This window comes from Vipera berus (genome assembly GCF_964194415.1).
Source record: "Vipera berus genome assembly, chromosome: 2".
Lineage (NCBI taxonomy): Eukaryota > Metazoa > Chordata > Lepidosauria > Squamata > Viperidae > Vipera > Vipera berus.
Genome location: NC_138203.1, coordinates 271,101,050 through 271,119,229, shown reverse-complemented (window position 1 = coordinate 271,119,229; position 18,180 = coordinate 271,101,050). Strand labels below are relative to the sequence as shown.

At 44.0% G+C, this 18,180-nt stretch overlaps 1 protein-coding gene across 1 annotated transcript in view; it reads right to left on the bottom strand.

Annotated features, from left to right (window-relative positions):
• LOC308661141 (carnitine O-acetyltransferase-like) overlaps positions 1–16,414 on the bottom strand; it is a 45,236-nt gene extending 28,822 nt beyond the window's left edge. Inside the window, exons 1-3 of the mRNA XM_081315932.1 lie at positions 16,225–16,414; positions 11,104–11,325; positions 7,936–8,054 (exon numbers count right to left, since the gene is read on the bottom strand). Coding sequence (XP_081172058.1) covers positions 7,936–8,054; positions 11,104–11,325; positions 16,225–16,290 — 407 coding nt within the window. The 5' untranslated portion in view covers positions 16,291–16,414. The remainder of the gene's footprint in view (positions 1–7,935; positions 8,055–11,103; positions 11,326–16,224) is intronic.
• Positions 16,415–18,180: the final 1,766 nt, after the last annotated feature.

The window sequence follows — 18,180 nt, the reverse complement described above, 5'->3', positions numbered from 1 at the left end:
ATATAACTGAAAATGATGTGTCTTGATTGACAAGCAACCAACTTCTACTCTCAAAATAGAGGAGCATGGGATAAAAATCTTAGCTTCAGATATGGAATCGGCTGAATGCCTATTTTCCACTTGTTCTAAGAAAATATATACATGTAGTTTGGGAATAATACTAAAGGATCAACTGTCTTTTTCCCACCTAAAAACTAAAAAGGAGGGGGCACCAGGGACCTCTTGATTTGCAGTCAAATGCTCTACCACTGAGCTATACCCCCAGCACATATGTGAAATTTACTCAAGGTCTAGTTGTGGGTACTGGTTTGACTGGATATTTCTGTTCCCTAAATTTGTGAGTAATCATTTTCAAATGTTATACCTATAATTCAGCAACAACTTTCCTAGAGCAAAGTGTCTATTATTTTGGGATACAGTTTGGAGGTCAGCCTTTGTGGCAACTACATCTACATCAAATCTTCTAACCTGGAAAAATGTCCTAACTTCTATGGATGTACTCATTACAGGAAAAGTTGGATAGCGAGCGTCTTTATTCAGACATGTCTTTCCCCGAAAATAAGACCGGGTCTTATATTAATTTTCGCTCCAAAATACGCATATGGTTTATTTTTCCAGCTAGAGCTTACATTTGGGGAAATACAGTACTAAAAGTGTCTGTCTGGCTGACGAAGTCCTGAAAAATCATGCTAGGGCTTATTTTCTGGTTGGGTGTTATTTTCGCAGAAACACGGTAAATGGAAAACTCTGGCTCTCCAGATGATGCTGAAGCACATCTGCAACCAAGATCCTGAATGGTGAACACCAGAAAACTAAGGTCTTCATGAGGGACTGGAGAACGGCATTTTCCACCCTGATCTTAAGGAAAAAGGATAATGCTTTGATGATACTACAAGAGGGGCTGGAAAGGATTCTACTCCTTGCTTATCGGGGGGAGGGAACCTTTTAATCGTCTCCTGAGTATTGTGAAAAACAGGCATCTCCCAAGCTTCCCACTACTCTGGAGGAAGGGCAGTGAGGAGCAAGTGGTCCAAATCTCTTCAGTGTTGAGAAGATGAGTTGTCCCCTCATCTGCTAAATATAGAACTGGGAGGAATGCAAGACCTTGAAGTGATCAGGAAGAACTTCAGGCTGCATCTAGTTTAGCATCACTTTTCATTCTCCCATGGGGAGATCGGGGTGAATTCTACTGAGATACTCAAGCCAGTTTAAAATACAAGACTTTCCACCCCCTTCCAACCTGGTATAAATGATGAATTGCCTTATTTTAAAAAGAAAGAGGCCGTTCCAGTTTTGTAGCATGGCAAAAATATATCTGACAGTACATTAGCTGTTGCTTCAGCTCTTCAAAGTTTTACTAGCTATCAACCCTTAGACTTAAAGTAGTTTAAATTAGAAAGATATTCCTTATTCCCCAGAACAGGGTGTAGCTGAGAATATTATCTCTGGATCAGCAAGCAATCGACTTCTACTCTCAACATACAGGAATACGGGATTAAAACCTTACTTTTGGATATGGAATATGTTGTCCATATTTATCTTCCACTCAGTCTAATAAAACTAGTTTAGAAATAGAAACAAAAGGCAGGATAGGATAGGATAGGATAGGATAGGATAGGATAGGATAGGATAGGATAGGATAGGATAGGATAGGATAGGATAACAGAGTTGGAAGGGATCTTGGAGGTTTTCTAGTCCAGGGGTAGGCAACCTGGGCTCTTTTATGACTTGTGGACTTCAACTCCCATAATTCCTGAGCCAGCAATGCTGAGGAGAAAGGGAGAGTTTCCAAGCTGAGCCATGCTGGCTCAGGAATTCTGGGAGTTGAAGTCCACGAGTCATAAAAGAGCCAAGGTTGCCTACCCCTGTTCTAGTCCAACTCCCTTAGGCAGGAAACGCTATGCCATTTCAGACCAATTGTTGTCAACAAAAGAAAGGGGCACCCGGACTTGAACCAGGGACCTCTTGATCTGCAGTCAAATGCTCTACCGCTGAGCTATACCCCCAAAGCATAAGTAAGCTTCACCCAAGCTCCATTTTGGATACTGGTTTTACTAGATATTTCTCTTCCCTAAATTTATGAGTAATTCTTTTCAGATGCTACACCTGTAATTCTGTAACAAGTTCCCCCCGGAGCAGAACGATCTCCTCTATTATTCTGGGAAACAATCTGGAGGACAATCTGAACGGCAACATTTTCTCCACCCGACCTTCTAGTCTGAAAAAGAGGGTGCCAAATTTCCACGGATTGCTCTTTCTGTGGGAAGATACGAATGGTGAGCACCAACTCTGTCATCCATGTCTTTCTTCAGAAAACAGAAACAGAAAAACCTGGATGATGATGATGATGCTGAACTACACCTGCCACCAAACCATGTAATAGGCACCACCCTCAAGATGGGGCATTCATCGGTGGATGGGAAACGGCCTGGTCCTAAGGAAAGGGGATAACTCTTTGATGATGCTTAGAGAGGAGACTGGTAAGGGCTCTCTCCCCGCTTTTTTCCATCTTCTAGCAACTTTCTCCAGCTTCTCCTGAATGTCATGAAGCTCAAAAATTGCCCAGTCTCCCGGTTCCCTGCAGAAAGGGTCCAAGCTCTTCAGTTTAGGGGGAGGGGAGAGAAAGAAAATAAGGGGGCACCCGGACTTGAACCAGGGACCTCTTGATCTGCAGTCAAATGCTCTACCGCTGAGCTATACCCCCAAAGCATAGGTAAGCTTCACCAAAGCTCCATTTTGGATACTGGTTTTACTGGATATTTCTCTTCCCTAAATTTATGAGTAATCCTTTTCAGATGCTACACCTGTAATTCTGTAACAAGTTTCCCCTGGAGCAGAAGATCTCCTCTATTATTCTGGGAAACAATCTGGAGGACAATCTGAACGGCAACATTTTCTCCACCCGACCTTCTAGTCTGAAAAAGAGGGTGCCAAATTTCCACGGATTGCTCTTTCTGTGGGAAGATACGAATGGTGAGCACCAACTCTGTCATCCATGTCTTTCTTCAGAAAACAGAAACAGAAAAACCTGGATGATGATGATGATGCTGAACTACACCTGCCACCAAACCATGTAATAGGCACCACCCTCAAGATGGGGCATTCATCGGTGGATGGGAAACGGCCTGGTCCTAAGGAAAGGGGATAACTCTTTGATGATGCTTAGAGAGGAGACTGGTAAGGGCTCTCTCCCCGCTTTTTTCATCTTCTAGCAACTTTCTCCAGCTTCTCCTGAATGTCATGAAGCTCAAAAATTGCCCAGTCTCCCGGTTCTCTGCAGAAAGGGTCCAAGCTCTTCAGTTTAGGGGGGAGAAGAAAAAAAAATAAGGGGGCACCCGGACTTGAACCAGGGACCTCTTGATCTGCAGTCAAATGCTCTACCGCTGAGCTATACCCCCAAAGCATAGGTAAGCTTCACCCAAGCTCCATTTTGGATACTGGTTTTACTAGATATTTCTCTTCCCTAAATTTATGAGTAATTCTTTTCAGATGCTACACCTGTAATTCTGTAACAAGTTTCCCCCGGAGCAGAACGATCTCCTCTATTATTCTGGGAAACATTCTGGAGGACAATCTGAACGGCAACATTTTCTCCACCCGACCTTCTAGTCTGAAAAAGAGGGTGCCAAATTTCCACGGATTGCTCTTTCTGTGGGAAGATACGAATGGTGAGCACCAACTCTGTCATCCATGTCTTTCTTCAGAAAACAGAAACAGAAAAACCTGGATGATGATGATGATGCTGAACTACACCTGCCACCAAACCATGTAATAGGCACCACCCTCAAGATGGGGCATTCATCGGTGGATGGGAAACGGCCTGGTCCTAAGGAAAGGGGATAACTCTTTGATGATGCTTAGAGAGGAGACTGGTAAGGGCTCTCTCCCCGCTTTTTTCCATCTTCTAGCAACTTTCTCCAGCTTCTCCTGAATGTCATGAAGCTCAAAAATTGCCCAGTCTCCCGGTTCTCTGCAGAAAGGGTCCAAGCTCTTCAGTTTAGGGGGGAGAAGAAAAAAAAATAAGGGGGCACCCGGACTTGAACCAGGGACCTCTTGATCTGCAGTCAAATGCTCTACCGCTGAGCTATACCCCCAAAGCATAGGTAAGCTTCACCCAAGCTCCATTTTGGATACTGGTTTTACTAGATATTTCTCTTCCCTAAATTTATGAGTAATTCTTTTCAGATGCTACACCTGTAATTCTGTAACAAGTTTCCCCCGGAGCAGAACGATCTCCTCTATTATTCTGGGAAACAATCTGGAGGACAATCTGAACGGCAACATTTTCTCCACCCGACCTTCTAGTCTGAAAAAGAGGGTGCCAAATTTCCACGGATTGCTCTTTCTGTGGGAAGATACGAATGGTGAGCACCAACTCTGTCATCCATGTCTTTCTTCAGAAAACAGAAACAGAAAAACCTGGATGATGATGATGATGCTGAACTACACCTGCCACCAAACCATGTAATAGGCACCACCCTCAAGATGGGGCATTCATCGGTGGATGGGAAACGGCCTGGTCCTAAGGAAAGGGGATAACTCTTTGATGATGCTTAGAGAGAAGACTGGTAAGGGCTCTCTCCCCACTTTTTTCATCTTCTAGCAACTTTCTCCAGCTTCTCCTGAATGTCATGAAGCTCAAAAATTGCCCAGTCTCCCGGTTCTCTGCAGAAAGGGTCCAAGCTCTTCAGTTTAGGGGGAGGGGGGAGAAAAAAAACAAGGGGGCACCCGGACTTGAACCAGGGACCTCTTGATCTGCAGTCAAATGCTCTACCGCTGAGCTATACCCCCAGCACATAGGTAAGCCTCAGCTAAGCTCTAATTTTGAGCACTGGTTTTACTACATGTTTCTCTTCCCTAAACTGAGAAGCAATCTTTTTTTTTTTCAAATATGACACCTATAATTCTACAACCATTTTCCTGTAGCAGAACAATCTTCTAGGGAGACAGTCTGAATAGCCACATCTCCATCAGACCTTCTAATCTTAAAGAAAAAGGTCCTAACTTTCTAGGGATGCTCTCTCTCTGTGTGGGAAGAGAGGGATGGTGAGTACCATTTCTGCCAACAATGCCCTTCCTCAGATATAAGCAGGAAACTCTGTTGCTGAACTACACCTGCAACCAAGATCCTCAACAGTGAGCATCATCAAGATACAACATTCACCGGCGTCTGGAGAACGGCCTTTTCCACCCTGGTCTTAAGTGAAGAGAATCATGCTTTGATGATGCCCAAAAGGGGATGGAAAACACCTTGCCTGCTTATGTTCATCCTCTAACAACTTTCTCCAGCTTCTCCCGAAGCTCAAAACATTTCCCAGGTCTCCCGCTTCTCTGGACAAAGGACTGGTGAGAACCAAGGGGTCGAAATCTTTTCAAAATTGAGAAGGCAAGCCAACCTTTCATCTCCTCATTTAGAACTGGGGGGAAATCCAGGCTCTTGCCCTGATCAGGAGGGATTTTCAGGCTGCCTCTTCTAATTTAGCGTCAATTTCCTTTCTCCCTTGGAGACGTCAAGGTGAATTCTGGTCAGAGACCCAGGCCGGTTAAAATGGAAGACTGCCTACCCCACCCAATCTAGTACAGGTAGTCTTCGGCTTACATTTATTCATTTAGTGAGCGTTCGAAGTTACAACGGCACCGAAAATGGTGACTTGTGACCATTTTTCACACTTATGACCATTGTAGCATCCCTGCGGTCACATGATCAAAATATTTGTGACGGTTGCCCCGTCCCGGAGTCACGTGATCACCTTTTGCGATCTTCCGACAAGCAAAGTCAAGGGGAAAGCCAGATTCACTAAACCACCATGTGACTACCTTAAGAACTGCGGTGACTTAACTTGAGAACTGTGGCCAGAAAGGTCATAAAATGGGGCAAAGCTCACTTCACAACCTTCTTGCTTAGCAATGGAAATTTTGAGCTCAACTGGTTGTAAGTCGAGGGCTACCTGTATACATGAAGGGCCGGTTTCTTTTAAAAATGAAAAAGGCCCCTTTTGCTTCTCGGTCTGGATGGGAAAATATATTTCACACCTCATTCCCTGATGTTTAAAGTCCTCCAGGTTTTACCAACTACCAATCCTCATATCCAAATAGTTCAAATTGGAAACATATCCTTCTTTCCCCAGAAGGAGGTGTAGCTGAGAATGGTTGGCAAGAACCAACCACCGTCTAACCCCAATAAATTTTTAATTGGGGTTTTAAGTATACAGGGTCAATTTAATATTTTTTAATTTGGTTTTTTTTAACTTTTGTATGGTGGATTTTTTAATTTCCTGTAAACCGCCCTGAGTCCTCAGGGAATAGGGCGGTATATAAATGTAACTAAATAAATAAATAAATAAATAAATAAATAACTAAGAATGTCAAATCAAGACCTTAGTCTGGGGAAACTGTCTGAATATTTATTTTCCACTCATTCTGGTGAAACAGAAAATAAAACACTACTTCCCCCCCCCCTAAAATAAGGGGGCACCCGGACTTGAACCAGGGACCTCTTGATCTGCAGTCAAATGCTCTACCGCTGAGCTATACCCCCACACTTCTTCCTCTCACACAATCTAGTTAAGGATACTCATTAGGTCACACCCCTTTCCAGTGGCTGCCAGCCATAGGTGTATTTATGTGACGTTGATCTCTGTTTGACTGGGCACCCACACAAATTTTAATTACACTTCATTTTACACCAGACTCAGCTCGATGTGTATCTTGGGATAAAGAGTTCTTCAAACAATGCTCCTGGCTTCAAAGCAGTTGTGTTTAGTACACACTACAGACCTATTGTCTGTGTTATGATTGCTGCTGGTATTTTGCCAGTGCTGGTTCAGCCTCTAGGCTGCAGTACAGACAGTCTACGACTTACAACAGTTCACTTAGTGACCATTCAAAGTTACAACGGCACTGAAAAAAAACTGTTCTATTTACTGTTGTTCACACTTATGACCGTTGCAGCATCCCCATGGTCCCATGATCAAAAGTCAGATGCTTGGCAACTGACTCATATTTATGACAGTTGCAGCGTCTCGGGGTCACGTGATCCCCTTCTGCGACCTTTTGAACAAGGAAAGTCAGTGGGGAAGCCAGATCCACTTCACAAACGTGTTACTACCCTCTGAGGCCCTCAAAGGAGGGATTCACTTTAACTGCAGGGATTCATTTTAACAACTGTGGCAAGAAAAGTAAAAAAAATGGCGCAAAATTTGCTTAGCAAATGCCTCACTTAGCAACATAAATTTTGGGTGCTGCGCAATAATGAGGACCTGTTTCAGGGATTAGGGCCTACAATTCAACCCTATCCTTTGAGGGCCTCAGAGGCAGATGCCTTGATGTCCCTGGGGAGTTATGAATGTCTTCCTCAGTCCTTTCTTTGATCACTTTTCATTTTAATGATGACACAGAGCAGGTAGCTCCCATCTGTATTCTTGAAACCATCCCACTTTCTTTTTAAAAACAAAAAACAAAAAACCTCAATTCGCAACCTTATCTTGAGATGTTAAGCTACTGCAAGTGGAGTGATAGGAGCCACAGCTGGTTACGTTTTCGCAACACGTTCAACCATCAACCATTATTTGGATACCTGACTGTCTCATTTGGTTAAGCTAAATCCAAGCCATGTTAGCCCCGGGCCATAAAATAAGGTAGTTCTGGAAATCTTAAAACTAGGTTAATACATTCTAAAATATCACCATGTCTTGTTTGTGGGCTAACATATTCTGAAAGACCAGGCACTGTAATATGTAAAACATGGTTTATGTTCAGCATGTTAAATGAAATTTAGCAAATTATGGTTTATTCTAAAAATGTTGGTTAACCCATGCTTGAACCCCACGTATCAATTCAATCACTGTCTTCATCATTCCCTCTCAACAACCATGATACCTCCACTCCTTGACCCAAGGAGTCATTTTTTTAAAAAATCTCATCCGGATGTCTCACCTCAATTGTCCTCTCCAGTCACTGAAATCCTGCTTGGGTAGGACAACAGCTGGGCTTGAGTGAACAACCAGGGGAAGGTGATTCTCCAAATAGGCTGTCTGAATCCACCAATCTCTGATCTATGATGAATTAGGTAAGGTTAGAATATCTTCAGAATGTGTGGGGAAGGAGAAGTGTCAATTGGATGCATAGGAAACTGTTAGAAGTCATAGTGAAGGTACATCTGTCATGATAATCTGTCACACAAACCCAGATTATAGAATTGATCAGAATTATAGAATTGATTACAGAATCAGCTGCATCAGGATGCAACACGCAACTGAGGTTGCAATCTGCTCCTGCTCCGCTTCCATACTTCCTCTGATATACAATCCTTGCTGATGTACACTGCCCTTAACTGGCCAGATGGGGGCAGCCAATAAATGCTGTTAGTAAATAAAAAAAGCAACAAGCATACAGAGCAACAAGAAATTTAAAATATGTGAAAATTTTTCAAGCGATACATAGAGCTGTTTTACCTAGAGTACAAGTTTTCTGCTCCAAGGAATTTATATTTGTAAAGTCCAAGAGAGAGGGTGGGAAACTTGCCATGCTTTGGGTAAAAAATAAATAAATTTTATGCAGCACCAAAAAGAAGTTATATAAATTGCATCAGCTGATTTTTTTTTGCATTTGTGCCACATCCAGCCGGGATAATTCATAAAGTCGGTCAAGCGCGGATTGAACATTCTACTTTCTCCCGGAAAGGAAAGTCTAGCTTCAGTGGACCAAAGCAGAGGCAGCTTTAGCATTTTCCTCCAAACTATTAATTATCAGCTCCCCACTGATGCAAGGGTCATTAAAATAACAATGACAAGAACACTGTGTGGTGAGCACTGAAGACAAAGTCTAAGACTATCATGTTTGGTTGTTTGCCTACTTGGAAGGGTTTAGAAGTTCAATTGTCTAATTTAAACTAGACAACCCGTGACCCGCTGGGTCATTGTTTCAGAGATATTTCCTTATTTCAACAGAGAAACAGAATGACCAAAGCTAAGTAAAAAAGCAGTGGGAGTTGGAGTAGCTTTTAAAATTCAATGTTTTTAATGTTTTAATGTTCTAATGCAGGGGTGTCAAACTCAATTTCATTGAGGGCCACATCAGCATGGCGGTTGCCCTCAGGGGGCCAGGTGGGTATGGCCAGGGTGGGCGTGGCCTACTGGGTAGGCGTGGCTAGAGTGTGTATGGCCTACTGGGTGGGCGTGGCCAGCTCTACATCGTTCGCATCAAGGGTGCCTATGGGGGCCTGGGCAGGAGTGGGACAGATCTGAGGGTCTCTGGCAGAAGGAGGGTCTCTGGGCCAGGGCCAAGGCAATGGGGGCCGTTCCCTCACTGTTTCCAGGATGGCTTCGCGGACCACATGAAACCACTTCGCGGGCCAGATCCAGCCCCCGGGCCTTGTGTTTGACATGTCTGTTCTAATGGTTTTAGATCGCTGTTTTATGATATTGCAAGCCACCCAGAGTGGTTCAACAGAGAGATGGGTGGCATATAAATTTAATAAATAAACTTTGGACTTCCTTCTGGCTTCCCCATTGACTTTCCTTGTGGGAATTTGGCAGGGAGCACTGAAAATGACAATCGCATGACTGCAGCTTACTATGGTGGCGGGACAGAGTGGCCGCACTGAGGCAGCCACAACTTTGCCAAAGTTCAATCCCTAATCACTATCTTACAAAATGTACCCCAAATCCAGGGCCTAGGATTCAAGGGAATCATGGGTCCTGGATTTTGAGTGCATTTTGTAAGTTAGCCCATTTGAGGTGTTTGGGTTCAAAAAATGTCGCCCTATGATACACCATTATGCACAATTGAAGGTCACAAACAATCAAACAGACACAAGAGTTTTAGTAGTAAATTGATATGGCAGCCTTCCCCTGCTTAAGTGTCCCCCAGATGTGCAGAAATGGATCCACTACATCTGGAGCTCACCCGCTACTGTGAGAAGACCCAACAGAATCTACTGCAAACTACAATGATTCCTAGACTGTGATGCACATGCAGTGAATCATTGTGCAAACACTGCCACTGTGTACCTGAGGTCCAACATCTGGTGCAAGTATGTGAGTTGTAACTTTGCACAATGACACTGTCACATCCATTTTATCTGTCCTCCTCTTGCCCCCAGCGAATGCTCATAAGTAGACCCTATATTGATCGTTATGAACTTGGCATCCACTTGGTGATTCATTTCTGTGACAAGACAGGTGTAGAGCTCTTTAGTTCCCATACCATCAAATAAGCAACTAGGGGTAGTAGTGCCCAGTAGTTCCCTCACCACTTTTCCCATTACTATGAATGTTGAAATCCTTAAGATTTTTGCATGGAGGGGACACTTTTTTTTGGAGATAAAGAATTGCACTTAAAAAACACAAACCAATCGGGGCATCAAGGCCGCAAAGCTATTTTGATGACATGGTGACATTACTGGAGAGACAGAAGCATTAATTTTTAAGTGAAGGCTTAACGAGAAACAAAGCCACCAACATAAAACCCAGAATTATTTGCGGGTTTCAGTGTCACAAAAAACAGGAAAGGGGTGTTAGTGGATGGCTGGACCTGCAATGCTGGCTTGAAACTTCCTTATCAATGCAGAACTGCAAGTTTGGATTTTTTTTTCTTGATTTAACATTTGTGGCTCCTTTGGGAATATCTAGTTCACAGGTTGTAGAATTTGGGGGGAGGGAGGGGCTGGTTGCAATACATCTGGTGGGCACCAAGTGGGAGAAAGGAGTCATTCTCAGGAAAGCAAAATGGGAGCAGACGTTGGACCACCACCATTCAATTACTCTCCAGGAATCAGAATTTGCCACCTTCTGACAGTGCCATAGGAACAATAACTGGATAGGAATCCCTAGAAACACAGCAACAGCAATAAGATTTTTATACTGCCCCTGTAGTGATTTACAACGCTCTCTGGGCAGCTTACAATGTCAGCATGTTACCCCCCAACAATCTGGCTCCTCATTTTGCCAACCTCGGAAGGATGGAAGGCTGAGTCAAGCCTTGAGCTCGGTCAGGATCGAACTCCAGACTGTGAGCAAAGTTGGCCTGTAATACTGCATTCTACCCATTGTGCCCCTAGGGCGCCATAGTTTTCCCACTTTCCTCTAGAGTCCCCTTCCTTACCCAGTTCTCCATGCGGGCCGCTCTGCATTTCAGCCGCACCTGCAGCCTCTCGCCTTCTCCGCCTGGGGCCTCAAAGGCTGCCACCAGCTGCCGTGTCTGCTCCAGGTCTTGGGGGCTCACCAGGGGCTCCAGAGAGTGCAGGTACTGGCTCATGGTTTGAGCCAGCGATGGCACAGGCTGGCGGGGGAGGGCAAGGGAGGAGGCATTTCGGTAGTGGAGTACCTGGAAAGTCAAAAGGAGGCAAGGCATATTTGGCATATTTGCTTAAGCAACACTTTGTCTTCCTTGGAGCTGGGTTCTCCTAATAACCCATCAGTCCATACTCACAAAACTCAATACAGATAGTCCTTGACTTACAACCATTCCTTTAGTGACCCTTTGATTTTTTTTTAAAAAAAATGACTTATAATCTTATTTTATACTTATGACCATCGCAGCGTACCCATAGTCACCAAAATTCAAATGATGGGCCACTGGCCCACATTTCCTGCTGTTTGCAGTGTCCTGCAGTCATGTGACCTCATTTTATTTTATTTTATTATTTTTTTTGCTGGAAACTGGTGTTTATGTTTTCTGGCATATAGCAAATAATGGATTTGCTTAACGACCGTGGCGTTCACTGAATGACTGCCCCCCCCACACACAAAAAGGTTGCAAAATTGTCGCTAAAACTGCCACATGAAAGGTTGTAAAACAGTCATGCGGTGATCTGCTCCATGATCATCACAACTTATGACCAAAATTGCAGGCTCGGTTATGGTCATAAGTCAAGGACTACCTGTATAGACTATCTTGCACCCATTCGTGCAGGCAACCTAGTGTCAGCCCAACCAGGTAGACCAGGTTAAGAAACTGATGCCATTCTCAGGTGCAAGAAGTCAGGAGCCAGAATAGAGTTCAAAAATACAACAAGTTTATTTCATGCTACCAGTACTCAAGATTCTGAACTACTAATAGACAAGGCAAATTGGCACCAGGTTAAGAGTCAATGGACTTCAAGGGTGGGGGGGGGCTGCACTTAGGTCTCTTACAGGGGCATAGAGACACCAAACTGATGATGTATTTGAACCCACCCTTGGGCTCAGGTTCATCATCTCCTATACTAGCCATGTAGATCAGAATACATTTATTATAATAGCTGTAATAACAGAATCTTCCAAGTCTCAATCTGCTTCCATGCCCCTCACTTTATCTTCATGTAAACCTGGGAGGAGCTTCTCTGAAATGTTTACTCATCTTACATTCCTGTCAACAAAAGAGCGTATAGTCAAGGCTATGGTCTTCCCAGTTGCAATGTATGGCAGTGAAAGCTGGACCATAAAAAAGGCTGAGCGCCAAAGAATTGAGGCCTTTGAAGTATGGTGCTGGAGAAGACTCCTGCGAGTCCCTTGGACTGCAAGGCGATCAAACCGGTCAGTCCTAGAGGAGATCAACCCTGACTGCTCTTTAGAAGGCCAGATCCTGAAGCTAAAACTCAAATACTTTGGCCACCTAATGAGAAGGAAGGACTCACTGGAGAAGAGCCTAATGCTGGGAAAGATTGAGGGCAATAGAAGAAGAGGACGACAGAGAATGAGGTGGCTGGATGGAGTCATTGAAGCAGTAGGCGTGAGCTTAAATGGACTCCAGAAGATGGTAGAGGACAGGAAGGCCTGGAGGAACGTTGTCCATGGGGTCGCAATGGGTCGGACACGACTTCGCAGCTAACAACAACAAGCTGCTCAACGCTTCTGTCCTTCAAGGTCATTCTCTATGCTCTCTCCCTCTGGTCCCTTCCCGATATTTTCTGTCTACAACTCTCATACCCCTCACCATTGACCAGAGATGAGATGGGATGGGATGGGATTCCATTTTTCCAAATCAAGCTTTATTTGATTTAACAATTTAATATAGTTATCTTCTTTTGCTTTTTTTTTTGTTTATCTGTAAGATTTTTAACTATCCCTTTGCTTTTTTTCCCTCTACTTATCTTTAGTCCTGCTATCTCTCCAAATTGTTCTATCTTTTCCAACAGTTTAGGAATCGTCCCTAAAGGTTCCTCAATGAATACCAAATCATCTGCAAATGCTTGCAATTTATAGGTTTCACCTTTTATTTTCAATCCTTTAATTTCTGGATCTTGCCAAATGTTTCTATTTAAAACTTCCAAAGTTAAGATAAATAGCAGTGGGAATAGTGGACATTCTTGTCTTGTGCCTTTTCGAATAGGATAGGATAGGACAGGACAGGACAGGACAGAACAGAACAGAACAGAACAGAACAGAACAGAACAGGAGCTGGAAGGGACCTTGGAGATCTTCTAATTCAACCCTCTGCCCAGGCAGGAAACCCAATACCATTTCAGACACATGTTTGTCGAATCTCTTCTTAAAAACATCCAGTGTTGGAGCATTCACAACTTCTGGAGGCAGGTAGTTCCACTGATTAATTGTTCTGTCAGGAAATTTCTCCTTAGTTCTAGGTTGCTTCTCTCCTTGATTAGTTTCCATCCATTGCTTTTTCTCCTATCTTCAGGTGCTCTGAAGAATAGATTGTCTCCCCTCTTCTTTGTGGCATTGGAACACTGCTATCATGTCACCCCTAGTCCTTCCCTTCATTAATGTAGCCATACCCAAGTCCAGCAACCGTTCCTTATATGGTTTAGCCTCCTGATCATCTTTGTTGCTCTTCTCAATGATTGCACCATCTGCCTTGCTCTGAGCTACCACTGAAGGGCAGGGTATAAAACAGGCTTAGAGAAAGAGGTATCATTAAATAAGGCCCATGATGTAGAGCCATCTTGATGAAATGGACAGGATTCAAGGTTGATCTAGTGTTTGGAGATGTATCTCCCCATTGAACATCTGTATCCTAACTAGAATTTCCCAGAGGATAATGATGTAAGAAAAGTCACAAAAGCTTTGGAAAGAATAATGGCTCCTCTGCAGGGAGTAAGGGAAACAATCGTAATTTTTAACATGTAACTGTTTGAACTCTTTAGGCATCGATATTATGCTATCTTAACTGCCCAATATACCTGTAATAAATTAGTCATGCACTAAGGTCAGGTGCAAATAAACGGGATCCAGACTTTGTTTGCTCAAATGAAATTTCTATTGATGTAACACAACTACTAAACACTAAACTATACAATCTTTATATTCTACCTTGCTATGAAGGTGGGTCTAACCATTAGGTAATTTCTGATTTGCTAGCTAGATTTAAGACATCAGACAAAAAGGACTGGCTTTGATTGGACAAAATAAAAGTCACTCTGCCCAGAGAGGTTGGCTCTGATCTACCTTCCACTTTATGTAAAACAGAGAAGCACTGCAGGGAAGAACAAGGAAAGACAAACGTCCCTGCCTGTCAACATCCAACCAGAAGGCCCTGATGACATCTCTCAAACTATATTCTGATCAATGAACCTCCAACACGTATTGGAATCCAACATCTTACTCAAGGAGGTAAAAAAAAATATGTTTATTTAAACAGATCATATTGATTTTATTGGGAGTTTTGTATAACCATCTTTTTCCTTGTTCCTGTATTTCCTCAATAAACTTTTTTAAACTAGAATTTGGCTCCTCTTAAGTGAGAGAATTTCTCATTAATGGGTGGCTAATGACTCAGCATAATGTTTGGACTAGATCGAGTTTAATAAATCATGGTTAAAACCATGGCTTAGAGAGACTTCAACAGTCCCTTCACTAAAACTTTTGACGCCTATTATATGTTTTCCTCTTCTTAATGTGGGGGAAAGATCCTCAAGTTGTTTGTACACAAGAGGCGGAGAGATTATCTCTTAGAAATAGGAGATAAATTACATATATTGTATCTAGAGTATCTATTGTATCCAGGGCTTTTTTTCTCACAGAACACTCAGAACGGAGTTCCGGCACCTTTTTTGGATGGAACCTTGTAGGGTAGGTAAGGCGGGTTGTATGAAATGTGTGAGTTCCGGCACCTTTTTCTTTTACAAAAAAAGCACTGATTGTATCTTACATATATTAAAGTTGTACATTTCCCGATTCTCAACGACCAGAAACAACTAGAGTTTCGAAGACTTCAGAGAAGCAGCCTTCTCCATCCCACCTACCCACCAAAACCTAGTAGTCTCTTTGTCACCTGTCCGCATCCCACACACAAACCGGGGTGGGTATCGTTGCTTATTTAGCTAGATGTGGTTTCGTTATAAGTGGGAAATTGGAATGAACAAGAGCCAAAGGCTGATGATGGGTGAATGTCGAAAGAACAGAAAGAGGCAGCTCTGTTCAGGAAAGCTAACAAGTCTTTTACCAAACCGTGGTAGTTTTATGCTGATTTTTCTGACTCTTTATGCCCGCCCGCATTCGTTTTTCAGCAGGTCTCTTCCTAGACTGATCTCCGGCAGCAAGCCTGTATTTAAACGGGTTGGATTTGCTTCCCGAAAGATATCTAACCCACGATTGAATACAGCAGGAGGGCACGGCGATATATATATATATATTATATTCTATGTAGAAATAATCCACACTGCGGAAAAAAAGCGAAAAGATAAAACCTTCGCGGCGAAACCAAAGGATCCTCTACTGGAATCGGAGGACGTTTCTGGCATCAAACGCGCTTAATTTTATAAAAGTGTATAAAACGGGAGCTACCATCACCTCAGTGAAGTTTGGGGGTGGGGGGAGAGAAAGGCAACGCTTTTCTTTCCCATGCTACGGACAAAGCCAGCGTCCTGGCCATCTGGATCCTCGGAGGTTCGCGCTTAGCAAAAGCGAAACGGGGCTGCTGGCTTCGCCGCCCGCAAAAAAACCCACCTGCACGCGATCCTGGCTGCATTTGCACGGGATCGCTTTACGGGAGGGTTTGCGTGCAACTCCCTGTTCCCCTTTCAACCCTTTCACACGCCCTACTCTCCCTCCCTCTTTCCCCCCCCACCACCACCTCCCGCAATCGTAGGATCCACACCTCTCCGCCTCCATTGGCAAGCATTGCCTTCTGCACGTCCGCAGGCTTGGGAGCTAGCCGTGCATGGAGGCAATTGTTGCAAAACAACCCCGCCTTAACTTTTTGCACACTTCGGCGTTTTGCAAAAAAAAACAAACCAACAACAACAACAAAGGGAAGGGGCGGCGGTAGGGAGAGCATTTTACTGACCGTCGGTGCCGAGAGATTGCTCCTGCTGCAGCCCCAAGACCGCCACAACAGCCTCCACCTTCCCATTGCAGGAATCCCATGCGCCCGCCTGAGAGCCCAGGCTTTGCGAGGTTGCGAGGGGTGGGCGAGGAAAGCGGAATCCCAGCTGACCCGGTTGCGAACGTGTGTCACTTCCTGCAAAAGGGGGAGGAAACTGCAAGCGGGAGGGTGCCTCCCTCTCTCTTTCACCCCCCCTCCCCCGCAATCCCTGAAAATGCAATCCCTTATTATTCTCAATCCGGATTCTTATTATTATTTTGCTTTGAACAGAGAAAGAGGAAGCTCCTTTGGCCGGGAGATCGTGGGTACATTATAGCTGCAGGAGTTGCAACCAAAAGGGTTGCAACGGTTACGGGGAAGTGCAGTGTTGCAAACGTGCAGTCTGGGGCAATCGAGACCTCCTCAATGTCGAAAAAAAGCTAAGCGAGGTTGGACTTGGCAAAGAACCGGGGAGGGAGACCACTTGAAATCCTAGCCAATGTTGGGCTATCCCTGTGTTTCTCAACCTTGGCCGTGTTAAGAAGTGTGGACTTCAACTCCCAGAATTCCTCAGCAGACTTCCCCCTGCTGTGCATTGACAAGGAATGGGCTAGCATGCAACAAAAATAAAACCAAAAATATATATATTTTTTAACTGATCATGGCTTTCATCACATCCACTGGAAGATTATTACACAGGGTTGAATTGTTCAGGGTGGTAATGTAGTCATAGAAAGAGCTAGGCTAGCTAGAAAGTCAAATGAGCTTTAGTTGAAAACATGGCTGGAGGAGGCTACATCGGGAAAGAATCTGTTGATCGAATTTATTAAAAGACTTTTCTGTTTTTTCATTTCTCTTATTATGGCTGCAACTCCTCCCCAGAGTTGTAATTTTGTGACTGTGCGTGTGAAGCCAGAATAGTTGCCTTTGACTGAGGGCAGAAAGCAGGATTCAAAGATGACTTTACTCTCCTTGAAGGAAAATGTCTTCATCATGGTTCAGTCCAAGCCAGGAATAAACAACATGGCGACTGCTTTAGAAAGAAGGTTGCAGTTTATTGAAGAGGAGAGCCAGACAGAAAGATGGATCTGCAAGAAAAGAGAGAGAGCACACGTAGGGAGTGGGTTTTTATACCCTCTGGAGCCTTCGTTTTCGAGTTGTTCCTGTGGCATGAACTTTGACCTGATTCTGAGTGTGCCCTTTGGCATCTGTGGGTTAATCCTATTATGTCCTTAGAGTTTGGGTGAGGTATGTCGATTTTAGGTGTCTATGTCTTCCTAAGCTTCTAGCTGCGGGCCTCCGACCTTCCTGGATTATTTACATCAGCATTTCTACAGAGCTGGTTTCTGCTTGTGGGAGGGAGACTTGGGGCTATTAAGAAAACTGGGCATGCTTTTCTGCCTTTTTCTGGGGTGTGACTTCCCACACTCTGTTAACATAAAACTCTCAATCAAAATAGAGCTGGAAGGGACCTCAGATCCAGCCCCCTGCTCAAGCAGGAGACTCCCCCATATATACCATGTCAGACAAGTGGCTGTCTGGTCCATGGGTAGGCAACCTCGGCTCTTTTACGACTCATGGACTTCAACTCCCAGAATTCCTGAATCAGCTGTGCTGACTCAGGAATTCTGGGAGTTGAAGTCCACAAGTCGTAAAAGAGCCGAGGTTGCCTACCCGTGGTCTAGTCTCTTCTTAAAAACCTCCAGTGTTGGAGCACCCACAACCTCTGAAGGCAAAGCTGTTCCACTGGTTAATTGTCCTCACTGTTAAGAAGCTTCTCCTTAATTCCAGGTTGCTTCTCTCCTTTGATTAGTTTCCCTCCACTGTTTCTTGTCTTGCCTTCTGGTGCTTTGGAGAAAAGTTCGCTTAGTGACTGTTCGAAGTTACAATGGCACTGAAAGAAGTGTCCCTCAAGCCACAGCCGAGCAAGACACTTGC